We start from the raw sequence: 14,193 nt of genomic DNA on the forward strand, positions 1-14,193 counted from the left end.
TCCACTCCACCATTCAATCATGGCTGATTTCAACTCCATTTACCCGCTCTCTCTCCATAGCCCTTAATTCCTCGAGAAATCAAGAATTTATCAACTTCTGTCTTAAAGACACTCAACGTCCCGGCCTCCACCGCCCTCTGTGGCAATGAATTCCACAGACCCACCACTCTCTGGCTGAAGAAATTTCTCCTCATCTCTGTTCTAAAGTGACTCCCTTTTATTCTAAGGGTGTGCCCCCGGGTCCTAGTCTCCCCTGCTAATGGAAACAACTTCCCTACGTCCACCCTATCTAAGCCATTCATTATCTTGTAAGTTTCTATTAGATCTCCCCTCAACCTCCTAAACTCCAATGAATATAATCCCAGGATCCTCAGACGTTCATTGTATGTTAGGCCTACCATTCCTGGGATCATCCGTGTGAATCTCCGCTGGACCCGCTCCAGTGCCAGTATGTCCTTCCTGAGGTGTGGGGCCCAAAATTGCTCACAGTATTCTAAATGGGGCCTAACTAATGCTTTATAAAGCTTCAGAAGTACATCCCTGCTTTTATATTCCAAGCCTCTTGAGATGAATGACAACATTGCATTTGCTTTCTTAATTTCGGACTCAACCTGCAAGTTTACCTTTAGAGAATCCTGGACTAGGACTCCCAAGTCCCTTTGCACTTCAGCATTATGAATTTTGTCACCGTTTAGAAAATAGTCCATGCCTCTATTCATTTTTCCAAAGTGCAAGACCTCGCACTTGCTCACGTTGAATTTCATCAGCCATTTCCTGGACCACTCTCCTAAACTGTCTAAATCCTTCTGCAGCCTCCCCACCTCCTCCATACTACCTGCCCCCCCACCTATCTTTGTGTCATCGGCAAACTTAGCCAGAATGCCCCCAGTCCCGTCATCTAGATCGTTAATATATAAAGAGAACAGCTGTGGCCCCAACACTGAACCCTGCAGGACACCACTCGTCACCGGTTGCCATTTCGAAAAAGAACCTTTTATCCCAACTCTCTGCCTTCTGCCTGACAGCCAATCATCAATCCATGTTAGTACCTTGCCTCGAATACCATGGACCCTTATTTTACTCAGCAGTCTCCCGTGAGGCACCTTATCAAAGGCCTTTTGGAAGTCAAGATAGATAACATCCATTGGCTCTCCTTGGTCTAACCTATTTGTTATCTCTTCAAAGAACTCTAACAGGTTTGTCAGGCACGACCTCCCCTTACTAAATCCATGCTGACTTGTCCTAATCCGACCCTGCACTTCCAAGAATTTAGAAATCTCATTCTTAACAATGGATTCTAGAATTTTGCCAACAACCGAGGTTAGGCTAATTGGCCTATAACTTTCCATCTTTTCCCTTCCCTTCTTGAACAGGGGGGTTACAACAGCGATTTTCCAATCCTCTGGGACTTTCCCTGACTCCAGTGACTTTTGAAAGATCATAACTAACACCTCCACTATTTCTTCAGCTATCTCCTTTAGAACTCTAGGATGTAGCCCATCTGGGCCCGGAGATTTATCAATTTTTAGACCTCTTAGTTTCTCTAGCACTTTCTCCTTTGTGATGGCTACCATATTCAACTCTGCACCCTGACTCTCCTGAATTGTTGGGATATTACTCATGTCTCCTACTGTGAAGACTGATGCAAAGTACTTATTTAGTTCCTCAGCTATTTCCTTGTCCCCCATCACTAGATTACCAGTGTCATTTTGGAGCGGCCCAATGTCTACTTTTGCCTCCTGTTTGTTTTTAATGTATTTAAAGAAACTTTTACTATCATTCCTAATGTTACTGGCTAGCCTACCTTCATAATTGACCCTCTCTTTCCTTATTTCTCTCTTTGTTATCCTCTGTTTGTTTTTGTAGCCTTCCCAATCGTCTGACTTCCCACTACTCTTTGCCACATGATAGGCTGTCTCGTTTGCTTTGATGCATTCCCTAACTTCCTTTGTCAGCCATGGCTGCCTAATCCCCCCTCTGATAACCTTTTCTTTGGGATGAACCTCTGTACTGTGTCCTCAATTACTCCCAGAAACTCCTGCCATTGCTGTTCTACTGTCTTTCCCACTAGGCTCTGCTCCCAGTCGATTTTCGTCAGTTCCTCCCTCATGCCCCTGTAGTTACCTTTATTTAACTTAATCAAGTCTGGCTCATTACATAACACTAAGTCCAGAATGGCCTGTTCCCTCGTGGGCTCCATCACAAGCTGTTCCAAAAAGCCCTCCTGTAAACATTCAATGAATTCCCTTTCCTTGGGTCCACTGGCAGCATTATTTACCCAGTCCACCTGCATATTGAAGTCCCCCATGATCACTGTGACCTTGCCTTTCTGACATGCACTTTCTATTTCGTGGTGCATTTTGTGCCCCTGGTCCTGACCACTGTTAGGAGGCCTGTACATAACTCCCATTATGTTTTTTTTGCCTTTGTGGTTCCTCAACTCTACCCACACAGACTCCACATCATCTGACCCTATGTCGTTTAGTGCTATTGATTTAATTTCATTCCTTCTTTTTTAAAATATTTTTTATTAAGGTTTTTTAACAACACAATTTTTTCCCCTTACAAACAATAACACCCCCCCCCCCCCCCCCCAGTAACAAAATAACGCAAATTCTCCCTGAGCAAGATATATACAAGGCAAGATGGTATATTTACATAGCTTTATACACTGGCTCTTGGCCGCGCGTACCGTTTCCCCCCACCCTCCATGCTATCTCCCGCTCGTCCATCCCCTCAGACAGTCTCTCGTTTCCCCCACCCCCCCCAGGGTTGCTGCTGCTGCTGCTGATCGACCTTCTTCTAACGCTCCGCGAGATATTCTAGGAACGGTTGCCACCGCCTGTAAAACCCCTGTGCAGACCCTCTCAAAGCAAACTTAATTCTCTCCAATTTTATGAACCCTGCCATGTCGTTAATCCAGGCCTCCAGGCTAGGGGGCTTCGCCTCCTTCCGCAATAGCAAGACCCTTCGCCGGGCTACTAGGGCCAGAATTCCGGCCTCTTTCGCCTCCTGCACTCCCGGCTCATCCACTACTCCAAATATTGCTAGCCCCCAGCTTGGCTTGACCCGGACTTTCACCACCTGGGATATTACTCCCGCCACTCCTCTCCAGAACCCCTCCAGTGCCGGGCATGACCAAAACATATGGACATGGTTCGCCGGGCTCCCTGAACATCTTTCACATCTATCCTCTACCCCAAAGAACCTACTCAGAGTGCATTTGACGAGGGCGAGGCTATGAACCACCTTAAATTGTATCAGACTGAGCCTGGCACACGAGGAAGAGGTATTAACCCTACCCAGGGCGTCGGCCCACAGACCTTCCTCGATCTCCTCCCCCAGCTCCTCCTCCCATTTACCTTTCAGTTCTTCTACTAGTGCTTCCCCCTCTTCTTTCATCTCTTGGTATATTTCCGATACCTTGCCCTCCCCGACCTATCACTCTATCTTGAACTTCTTGTGCCGGGAGCAACGGAAATTCCCTCACCTGTCGCCTCACAAAAGCCCTCACCTGCATATATCTAAATGCGTTTCCCGGGGTAACTCAAATTTCTCCTCCAGTGCCCCTAGGCTCGCAAATGTCCTGTCAATGAACAGGTCCCCCATTCTTCTTATCCCCGCCCGATGGCAGCCTTGGAACCCCCCATCCATCTGCCCCGGGACAAACCGGTGGTTACCCCTGATCGGGGACCACACCGATGCTCCCGTTGCACCCCTGTGTCTTCTCCACTGGCCCCAGATTTTTAGTGTTGCCGCCACCACCGGGCTTGTGGTGTATTTTGTCGGCGAGAGCGGCAGCGGTGCCGTTACCAACGCCCCCAGGCTCGTTGCTTTACAGGACGCCATCTCCATCCTCTTCCATGCCGCCCCCTCTCCCTCCATAACCCACTTACGGATCATCGCCACATTTGCTGCCCAGTAGTAACTCTCTAGGTTTGGCAAAGCCAACCCTCCTCGGTCCCTGTTGCGTTCCAAGAACCCTCTCCTAACCCTCGGGGTCTTATTTGCCCACATATACCCCATAATACTCCTACCTACTCTCTTGAAAAAGCCCTTGGTGATCACGATGGGGAGGCACTGAAACACGAACAAAAACCTCGGAAGGACCACCATTTTGACCGACTGCACCCTACCCGCCAATGAGAGCGGGAGCATGTCCCATCTTTTAAAATCCTCCTCCATTTGCCCCACCACCCTCGTCAAATTCAGTTTATGTAGGGCCCCCCAACTTCTGGCTATCTGGATCCCCAGATACCAAAAACTCCTCTCCGCCCTCCTCAGCGGTAGGTCCCCTATCCCTCTTTCTTGGTCCCCTGCCTGTAATACAAAAAGCTCACTCTTCTCTACATTAAGCTTGTAGCCCGAAAACTCTCCAAACTCCTTCAGAGTCTGCATGACCTCCACCATCCCCTCCATTGGGTCCGCCACGTATAGCAGCAGGTCATCCGCATATAGCGATACCCGATGCTCCTCTCCCCCGCGGACTATCCCCCTCCATTTCTGAGACTCCCTAAGTGATATGGCCACGGGTTCGATCGCCAATGCAAACAACAGGGGGGGACAGGGGGCACCCCTGTCTCGTCCCTCGGTACAGCCGAAAGTACTCTGATGTCCGCCGGTTTGTCACTACACTCGCCACCGGGGCGCTGTAAAGGAGCTTAACCCATCTAATAAACCCTCCCCCGAACCCAAACCTGCGCAATACCTCCCAGAGGTACTCCCACTCTACTCGGTCAAAGGTTTTTTCCGCGTCCATAGCTGCCACTATCTCCGCCTCTCCCTCCTCCGATGTCATCGTTATCACGTTTAAGAGCCGCCGCACATTGGTATTTAACTGCCTGCCCTTTACGAATCCCGTTTGGTCCTCGTGAATCACCCCCGGGACACAGTCCTCAATCCTAGTGGCCAGTACCTTCGCCAATAGCTTAGCATCCACATTGAGGAGCGAAATCGGCCTGTACGATCCACATTGCAATGGATCCTTGTCTCTCTTTAGGATCAGGGAGATTGTCGCCTCCGACATTGTCTGGGGCAGGGTTCCCTCCTCTCTTGCCTCGTTGAAGGTCCTCACTAGTAGCGGGGCCAGCAGGTCCACATATTTTCTGTAGAATTCCACCGGGAACCCGTCCGGCCCTGGGGCCTTCCCCGCCTGCATGCTCCCCAAACCCTTACTCAACTCCTCCAGCCCAATTGGTGCCCCCAAACCAACCGCCTCCTGCTCCTCCACCCTCGGGAACCCCAGCTGGTCCAGGAATCGCCTCATTCCCCCCTTCCCCCCCTGGGGGCTGGGATCTGTACAGCTCTTCATAAAAGTCCTTCAATACTTTATTTATTTTCGTTGCACTTCGAACCGTGGCTCCCCTTCCATCTTTGATTCCCCCTATTTCCCTCGCTGCCGCCCTCTTACGGAGCTGGTGCGCCAGCATCCGACTAGCCTTTTCCCCGTACTCGTAAGTCGCCCCTTGCGCCTTCCTCCACTGTGCCTCCGCCTTGCCCGTGGTCAGCAGGTCAAACTCCGTCTGAAGCCGTCGCCTTTCCCCAAGTAATCTTTCCTCCGGGGCCTCTGCGTATCTTCTGTCCACCCGCAAGATCTCCCCCACTAACCTCTCCCTTTCCATTCCCTCTATCTTCTCCCTATGAGCCCTGATGGAGATCAGCTCTCCCCTGATCACCGCCTTCAACGCCTCCCATACCACCCCCACTCGCACCTCCCCGTTGTCGTTGGCCTCCAAGTACCTTTCAATACACCCCCTCACCTTCCCACACACTTCCTCATCGGCCAGCAGTCCCACATCCAGCCGCCACAGCGGGCGTTGGTCCCTCTCCTCTCCCAGCTCCAGTTCCACCCAGTGCGGGGCATGGTCCGAAACGGCTATGGCCGAATACTCCGTCCCCCCCCACTCTCGGGATGAGCGCCCTGCCCAGAACAAAGAAATCTATCCGGGAGTAAGCCTTATGCACGTGGGAGAAAAAAGAAAATTCCCTGGCCTGCAGTCTTGCAAACCTCCATGGGTCCACTCCCATGGGTCCACTCCCCCCATCTGATCCATAAACCCCCTAAGTACCTTGGCCGCTGCCGGCCTCCTTCCCGTCCTTGATCTGGAGCGGTCCAGTGCTGGGTCCAGCACCGTATTGAAGTCCCCTCCCATTATTAGTCCTCCTATCTCCAGGTCCGGAATGCGCCCCAACATGTGCTTCATGAATCCTGCATCATCCCAATTCGGGGCGTATACATTTACCAATACCACCCATGTCCCTTGCAACCTACCGCTCACCATCACATATCTCCTCCATTATCCGCTACGATAGTCTTGGCCTCAAATGACACATGCTTTCCCACCAGAATTGCCACCCCTCTATTTTTTGCGTCCAATCCCGAGTGAAATACCTGTCCTACCCATCCCTTTCTTAACCTGACCTGGTCCGCCACCTTCAGGTGTGTCTCTTGGAGCATTGCCACATCTGCCTTCAGTCCCTTCAAGTGCGCGAACACTCGAGCCCGCTTCACCGGCCCATTCAGGCCCGTCACGCACCACGTTATCAGCCGGATTGGAGGGACTCTCCCCCCTCTCCCCCCCCCCCCCCCCCCCCCCCCCCCCCCCCCAGCCGCCGACTAGCCATCTCCTTTTCTGGGCCAGTCCCTTGTCCGCGTCTCCCTCACTCTCCAGTCCCCCAGCTGGGGGACGTCCCATCCACCTCTTCTGTGTCCCGTTCTCTTTCGGCCAGTGCAGCAGCAACCCTTTCTCTCTCCCCCCCCCCCCCCCCCATTCCCCACCTCCCTCCTCTTCTCCCCCCCCCCCTCTTCCGCTAGATCCCCGTCTAGCTTTTTTGCTCCCCCCATATCCCTCCCGTAAGTCAGCTGACACCTGCTGACCCCGGCTTCCCCCGCCATCCCTTTAACCCCCCCCCCGTGTGGGAATCTCCCAATCAATGTACATTCCTTTGTTCCCCTTCCCGCCCTTTTTTTTTTTGCCGAGCGCGGGATAAACCCCGCGCTTCCCAAAGCCTGCCCCGCCCCCCATGGCGTTGCTCCTGTCATGGCCTTGTCCCTCTCCCCCAGCCCATATCGCATTTCCTGCGCGTGGTTGATCCCCTATGTACAACAACCATCATACTTCACCCCTCAAACGCCCCCCTCCCACACAAACCCTCAATTAGAGTCCAATTTTTCAGCTAATATAAAGGTCCATGCGTCTTCGGGCGTTTCGAAGTAGTGGTGTTGGCCATTATGTGTAACCCACAGTCGTGCTGGCTGCAGCATTCCAAATTTCACCCCTTTCCGGTGCAGCACCGCTTTGGCCTAGTTGAAACCCGCTCTCCGCTTAGCGACCTCCGCGCTCCAGTCCGGGTATATTCTGATCTCCGCATTGTCCCACTTGCTGCTCCGTTCCTTCTTGGCCCATTTCAGGACCCTCTCTCTGTCCGTAAATCGGTGAAATCTCACCACCATCGCCCTTGGCGGCTCTTTTGCATTGGGCTTCCTCGCTAGCACTCGGTGCGCCCCATCCAGCTCCAGCAATCTCGGGGGGGCCTCCACACCCATCAGCGTCCCGATCATTGTGCCCACATATGCCGCGGCATCGGCCCCCTCCATTCCTTCTGGGAGACCCAGGATCCTCAAGTTGTTTTTCCTTGATCTGTTCTCCAGGTCTTCGAGTCTTCCCGCCCACGTCCTGTGCAGCGCCTCGTGCCGCTCCACTCTCTCCGCCAGGCCCACGAGCTCGTCACCGTTCTCACTCACTTTTTCCTGGATCTCCTGAATCTTCACCTCTTGGGCTTTCTGGGTTGCTCCAAGTTTTTCCACCATTGCCAGTATAGGCGCCACCATCTCCTTACGCAGCTCCTCGAAGCAGCCCTTGATGAACTCTTTCATCTCCTCTCTGTCCGTGGGCGCCGCCATTTTGTTTTTTTCTTCTTTCTCCTCCTGCTGCTCCAGGGCCGCTTTCCTCGCCGTTTCACTGCGGGTCCGGTCCATGCATGGCTGTAGGGGGCTTCCTCCGTTCTTCCCCACGGGGTTTTTTTTTTTACAGGTCCGTTAGGGCTCCGTTAGCAGGCCCAAAAGTCCGTTTCTGCGGGAGCAGCCGACTCGCGCGACTTAGCTCCGCATCGTCGCGACCCGGAAGTCCATTTAATTTCATTCCTAATTAACAAGGCAACCCCGCCCCCTCTGCCCACCTCTGTCTTTTCGATAGGTTGTGAATCCCTGGATGTTTAAATGCCAGTCCTGAACCCCCTGCAACCACGTCTCTGTGATGCCTACCACATCATACCTGCCAGTCACAATCTGGGCCACAAGCTCATCTACCTTGTTCTGTACACTGCACGCATTTAAATATAGCATCTTTAGTTCTCTATTGACCGTCCTTTTTGTTTTCTTAGTGTGGTGGACCTTGGTTTACTGAGCCTTTCTATACACTGTGTCATATTTTGTGGGATGGGGACTATCGTAACCTCTACTGAGTTTTGTCTTTTCGTGCTTTTTTGTATTCCTAAGCAGCTACGCTTCCCACTGATTACTTCACCTCTTGGTTCCCTGACTTTCCCTTCCCCCCAATCTTTAGTTTAAAGTGCTATTGACCACCCTATTTACTCTTTTCGCCAGAACACTGGTCCCAGCTCGGTTCAGTTGGAGACCATCCCAACGGTATAGGTCCCCCCCTGTCCCAAAACTGATGCCAGTGTCCCATGAAAAGGAACCCCTCTTTCCCACACCACTCTTTCAGCCACGTGTTAAATTCCCATATTCTTGCCTCCCTATGCCAATTTGCACGTGGCTCGGGCAGTAATCCGGAGATTATGACCCTTGAGGACCTGTTTTTTAATTTGAACCCTAGCTCTTTATAATCTCTAAACGGGTCCTCTTTTCTAGACTTGCCTATGTTGTTGGTACCGACATGGACCACAACAACTGGATCCTCCCCCCTCCCTCTCCAGTATCCTTTGAAGCCGGTCAGAGATGTCCCGCACCCTAGCACCGGGCAGGCAACATACCATGCGGGACTCTTTATCCTGCTCACAAAGGATACTATCTATCCCCCTGATAATAGAATCCCCTACAACTACAACTTGCCTATTTACTCCCTCCCCTGAATGGCCTGATGAACCATGGTGCCTTGGTCAGCTGACTCATCCTTCCTGCAGCCCTGTTCGCCATCCACACAGGGAGCAAGTGCCTCATACCTGTTGGACAGGGTCAAGGGCTGAGGCTCCTGAGTTCCTGACTGCTGATTCCCTTTACCTGCCTGTCCCTGGCCACTGGCAGGATTTAAACTACTTATTATTGTGAACTTGCCCATTTTGGCAGGAAGAATAGAAAAGCAGAATATCAGTTAAAGGGAGGGCGATTGCAGAACTCACTCATACAGAGGGATCTGGGTGTCCTGGTACAAAACGTTAGTCTGCCAGTCCAGCAAGTGATTAGGAAGGGAAATGGAATGTTGGTGTTTATTACAAGAGGAATTGAATATAAAAGTAAGGATGTTTTGCTGCAGCTACATAGGGCATTTATGAGACCACATCCGGAGTAGTGTGTACAGTTGTGACCTTTAAGCAATCCAGAGGCCCTGATCTGGGGATGAATCCCACCATGGCAGATGGTGAAATTTAAATTCAATAAAAATGTGGCATTAAATGTCTAATAATGACCATGAAACAATTGTCGTAAAAACCCATCTCGTTCACTAATATCCTTCAGGGAAGGAAATCTGCCATCCCTACCTGGTCTGGCCTACCTACATGTGGCTCCAGATCCTGAAGAGAATGTAATAAAAACAGAAATCAATAGAAATATTCAGCAGGTCAAGCCTATTTTATGTACCCGGTGTTCATAACATAATCGTACTGGTTTATTCATGAAGACCCCACCTTCTCAACCATGCCCCTCTCCTGTGATGTTATATTCTGGTTAAATCACCACCAGTCAGCTCTCCCCCTCAAAGGGGATAGCAGCCTATGCTCCTCTGGGGCTATGATGACTTTACTTTATAGCCCCTGTATCATCCTGTGCAAGAATGACTGCTCTCACAATGAACTTACCACGGCTGCTGCCCACGGTGTTGCTGCTCTTTGGAACATGTTTGCTTTATGTGGCACTGTACAACAAGAGACGTGGAAGCCCAGAAATTATAATGAAACTGCTAGAGAAAATATCTGCACCAGATAGTATTTTATAAAAACATAATTTATTCTGTCTGTGCTCTTACAGGTACAGGAGCTTCATGAGGAAGAAGCCCAGTGGGTGAATTATGACGAGGATGAGCTTTGTGTGAAGATGCAGTTGGCAGATGGGATTTTCGATGCCTTGATAAAAGACACAATAAACGTACTGAATCAGATTCAGGGGAAACGGTCAAGACACTCATCCTAACACGGGCCATGCCATCGCCCGACTCGTGGATTACAGAAACGAGGCCAAGTCTCAACCTCCTCGGGCAAGAGAGTCAGCAAGTTGAGGGGGATCAGCCTTCAGCCCCATCCCACTGATTAGGTTGTGACATCTGGCATGGTGTGGGATATCGATGCTGTTCCGGAGTCGGTCGACAGGCAACATGTGGATACCAGAAGTGCCAATTTTTTCCCCCTCCTATTTATATACACCCTTATCCCATTTATTTATCCAAACTGTAGCATAGACTTGAATTCAGAGAAGTTTGCACATTCACTTTTTTTTCTCGCATTTACGCCGACGTTTACCATTTAAAAAATGTATCTGTGTATCTTGAGGTGCTTTGGTGTCTGTGTGTGGTGTACGCTAGCTCTGAGAGTTGAATTTAATGATGGCTGATATCATACATTGAGTGAGCACTACCTACAAGCCAGGAGTATATCTGCTTGATTGAAGTGGAGGACAAAGAAATTGAGGTAGAAAAGTGCTTCTTACTCCATTACTAGAACTCGCGATTTTAATTTTTGGTTTTAAGTTATTTCAGAAAGGAAATTTGCTTTTATTTCAATGAAGTAGGCTCTGTTGTTGACGTTCATTCTTGGGAAATATTGCATACTTTGAGTGACTTTGGAGATGACTCGAGATGATTTGGGAACTACTTGCTAAAAAAGAACAAGTCACAATACCCTGGTTTCTTGAAGCTAACCAGCGCAGTGTTTGTGTTCTTTATATTAATTTCTATTCTGTGTCAATAGTAAAACGTATGCATTTGAAGGCAAATCCCTGGGATGTTTGTCCATGTAAAGGGTCTGACAAGAAGCCATGTAGTGATAACCAATCTATATTTACAAGGCTATGCCTCGCAGATGGCAATCTCTTTTCCCCACTGCCCATTGGTTATACTAAATCTTGTTCCTATACAAATCTATGTGCCCAACTGTTCTGGTATTTCCAATCAGGGTTATTCTAGTATCCTTCCTACATGTACCAACTCCTGGCGGCTCCTTCAGGCAGTAGCTGAGTGTGATTAAGTTTCAAGTCATGAAAAATTTGAGAGGTTGGATCTCTAATTGTCTTCCTTGAGCTACCGGGCAGCACGTTAGCATAGTGGTTAGCACAATAGCTTCACAGCTCCAGAGCCTTGGGTTCGATTCCTGGCTTGGGTCACTGTCTGTGCGGAGTCTGCACGTTCTCCACGTGTGTGCGTGGGTTTCCTCTCACAGTCCAAAGATGTGCAGGTTAGGTGGATTAGCCATTGCTAAATTGCCGTTAGTCTCCAAAATTGCCCTTCGTGTTGGGTGGGGTTACTGGGTTATGGGGATAGGGTGGAGGTGTGGTCTTGGGTAGGGTGCTTTTTCCAAGAGCTGGTGCAGACTCGATGGGCTGAATGGCCTCCTTCTGCACTGTAAATTCTATGAACCTATTTACCCAACCTAGCCATCGCGATTAGCCGCTGGCATGCTGGTTATCTATAATGTGGGCATTATTGGAAAGAGGAAGTGAATTGTTTTATATGTTGTCATGATCTTGTTTCTGTATTCACGCTATACGACTCTGCAGTTGTGGGAAGGTGAGGGGGGGGGGGGGGTGTTCTTGTTTGTCGTATTGGCCTGGCTTGTTCATGAAATTGAGTTTTGGCGTTCCAATAAGCAAAGTTAATCTCGCTGCTTTAGAGGACACGAGATGTCTGATAAGGCCAGTGATAACTTGTGGTTTTCTCTGCTTCTTGCTGAGGTGATTGTGGTATTTCTCAGTCACTCGCTACAGTAAAACCTACTCTCAAACAGGACCGAGTCCTGGATGTTTTTTTCTCCCGTCTTTATTCTTGGAAAAGTTATGGTGCAGCAGCTCACTATGTGGGAAATCAAAGCAGAACCTTCAGCTCGGTGAATTGTTTTCAGGCATTACGTTCACTGGAGGCCGTTAATGATTTTATCCAGCTGCTCTATGATGCAGATTGTTAGTTTTTGTGGCAAGTAAATTTGTCCTTGACCATCTCATTTGTCAGGCTTGGGACATTGCTTTCAGGCAAGGAGCATTCCTGTCCCTCTCCCCGCACACATGTTGCACTGACAGGTTATAGATCACTGGAGATCAAATGCTGTGAGAATGAAAGCACAGCAATTGGCCAGATACCAGGCACATGTTTCCAGCTGTAAATTGGACTGTAGCTTCTGGAGGAGTGGGACTTCTTTGGAAATGGGGAAAATCCATGGTAAAGGAGAATACTTTTCCCCTGAGCAACTGGGAGTGAATTTGTAAGTTAGGAAGGAGTTTCCCAGAGGTGCAGTTTCAGCACTGCATTGATGATGTGAGCTCTCACTCTCTGCTAGTGTAATTAAAGCCCTGAAGGCTGTGAAAGGTGTCAGCTGAACAGAAGGAAGCCTCCCCATTGATGCAAGCCATTCACAAAATATTGTGAGAGATTAGTCTGATGGGTAGTGAATGCATAAACACCTTTAGCCATGCTGCTACTTAGCAAACATGCCTTTTCCCTTTCCGTGTATCTTGGTCCTCTCTTCTGTTCATTGCAAAATACAAGCCAAGGTATTTACTTGCTGGATTAATATGGTCAACCTCCGACCATTGCCTTATCCCACATTGGCTACAATACTGGTAGTTGGTCAAGAATTGCCAGGTTGACAGGACTGTGTTGGAGTGAAGTTATTTCACCGTGACTCAAGATAACGCCGTGACTCATCTCTCACTCTTGTAATTAACAGTGTACCAAAGGAGATTGGGTTTGCACTCAGCATACTTCCTGCAAAATTGGTTACCTCCTTCACACACTCATGGGACAGCATAGAATGCTGGCTCTGGCACACTGTCCCTTCAGATACAGGGCACAACGCAAACCACAGCATCTAAGCCAAGCACTGACAAATGCAACTTGTTCAATAATTGTTCTAATCCTAAGCCTGTTCAGGGATGTTGTGACCAGGTTATCCATAGGGCTTGAGTTTAAAATGGTTGCCTTAGTTACTTATATACTTGAGAAAGCCAGTACTGTGTGTTGTTCAGCACTAGTGCTTGGCTGTTCGACAACACGGAAAAAGATAATGAAATCTATTTATTAAGAACTTGAAGTTCAAATGCTGCTGTGCTCAGTGCTGTAGTGGACTGGTCTCCCAGTTACTTTATGCCCAGTCTCTCTCAATATTCTGGGTAGACAAATACAAGGAGACTTGCCTATGTGTACTTTACAGTGCAGAGCTACACAGAGGAATACTTGACTATGTACTTTGTATAGTGTGTGTGTGTGTGTGTGTGTGTGTGTGTGTGTGTGACTGAGCATTCCTGTATGAGGCAATTCTTTTCCCTTTTGTAATTTTTAGGGAAGGGGCAGTGTGTAGTTTGGAAATGTAAAATAATGGGTTTTTCCTCTGTATACATATCTGTATATATATTTGATAACAAATTGACTTATTAATACTTAAGAATTTTGTAAATAAATCTTTACTGATTTATAAGTGGATTTCAATTTCTTCCGATTCTTTTGCACTGAGATGTGAAGTTGGAGGAATTTCTTTATTGGTTTGGGTTCTAAGTCGCGTCCCTTGCCCAGGGTGCTTTCCTGGACTCAAGTCTGCCTCTCTAAGTTGCATTTTAGCTGTGAAGTGAAAAATGGGAAAAAACATGGTACAGGAGGCTAATTTTCCCCTGTGTTCTATCGGAGAAATGTTCTAGTTTAACAGACTCCTGTGAAGACTCAGAAATAAATCACAAATCCCGCTGTTTGTGTTCTCATCACTATCAGTGTTCCAAAGCCCCTCACATTGCAAGTTGCTATTCTGTGTAGTCAATGC

General features: G+C 48.9%; 1 protein-coding gene across 4 annotated transcripts in view; it reads left to right on the top strand.

Moving 5' to 3' along the window:
• LOC140426656 (centrosome-associated protein 350-like) overlaps positions 1-13,857 on the top strand; it is a 319,223-nt gene extending 305,366 nt beyond the window's left edge. For all 4 annotated transcript variants that reach the window (XM_072511741.1, XM_072511743.1, XM_072511742.1 and 1 more), the window contains one exon: positions 10,208-13,857. In XM_072511741.1, coding sequence (XP_072367842.1) covers positions 10,208-10,369 — 162 coding nt within the window. In that variant the 3' untranslated portion in view covers positions 10,370-13,857. The remainder of the gene's footprint in view (positions 1-10,207) is intronic.
• Positions 13,858-14,193: the final 336 nt, after the last annotated feature.

The sequence above is a fragment of the Scyliorhinus torazame genome, chromosome 7, assembly GCF_047496885.1.
Source record: "Scyliorhinus torazame isolate Kashiwa2021f chromosome 7, sScyTor2.1, whole genome shotgun sequence".
Lineage (NCBI taxonomy): Eukaryota > Metazoa > Chordata > Chondrichthyes > Carcharhiniformes > Scyliorhinidae > Scyliorhinus > Scyliorhinus torazame.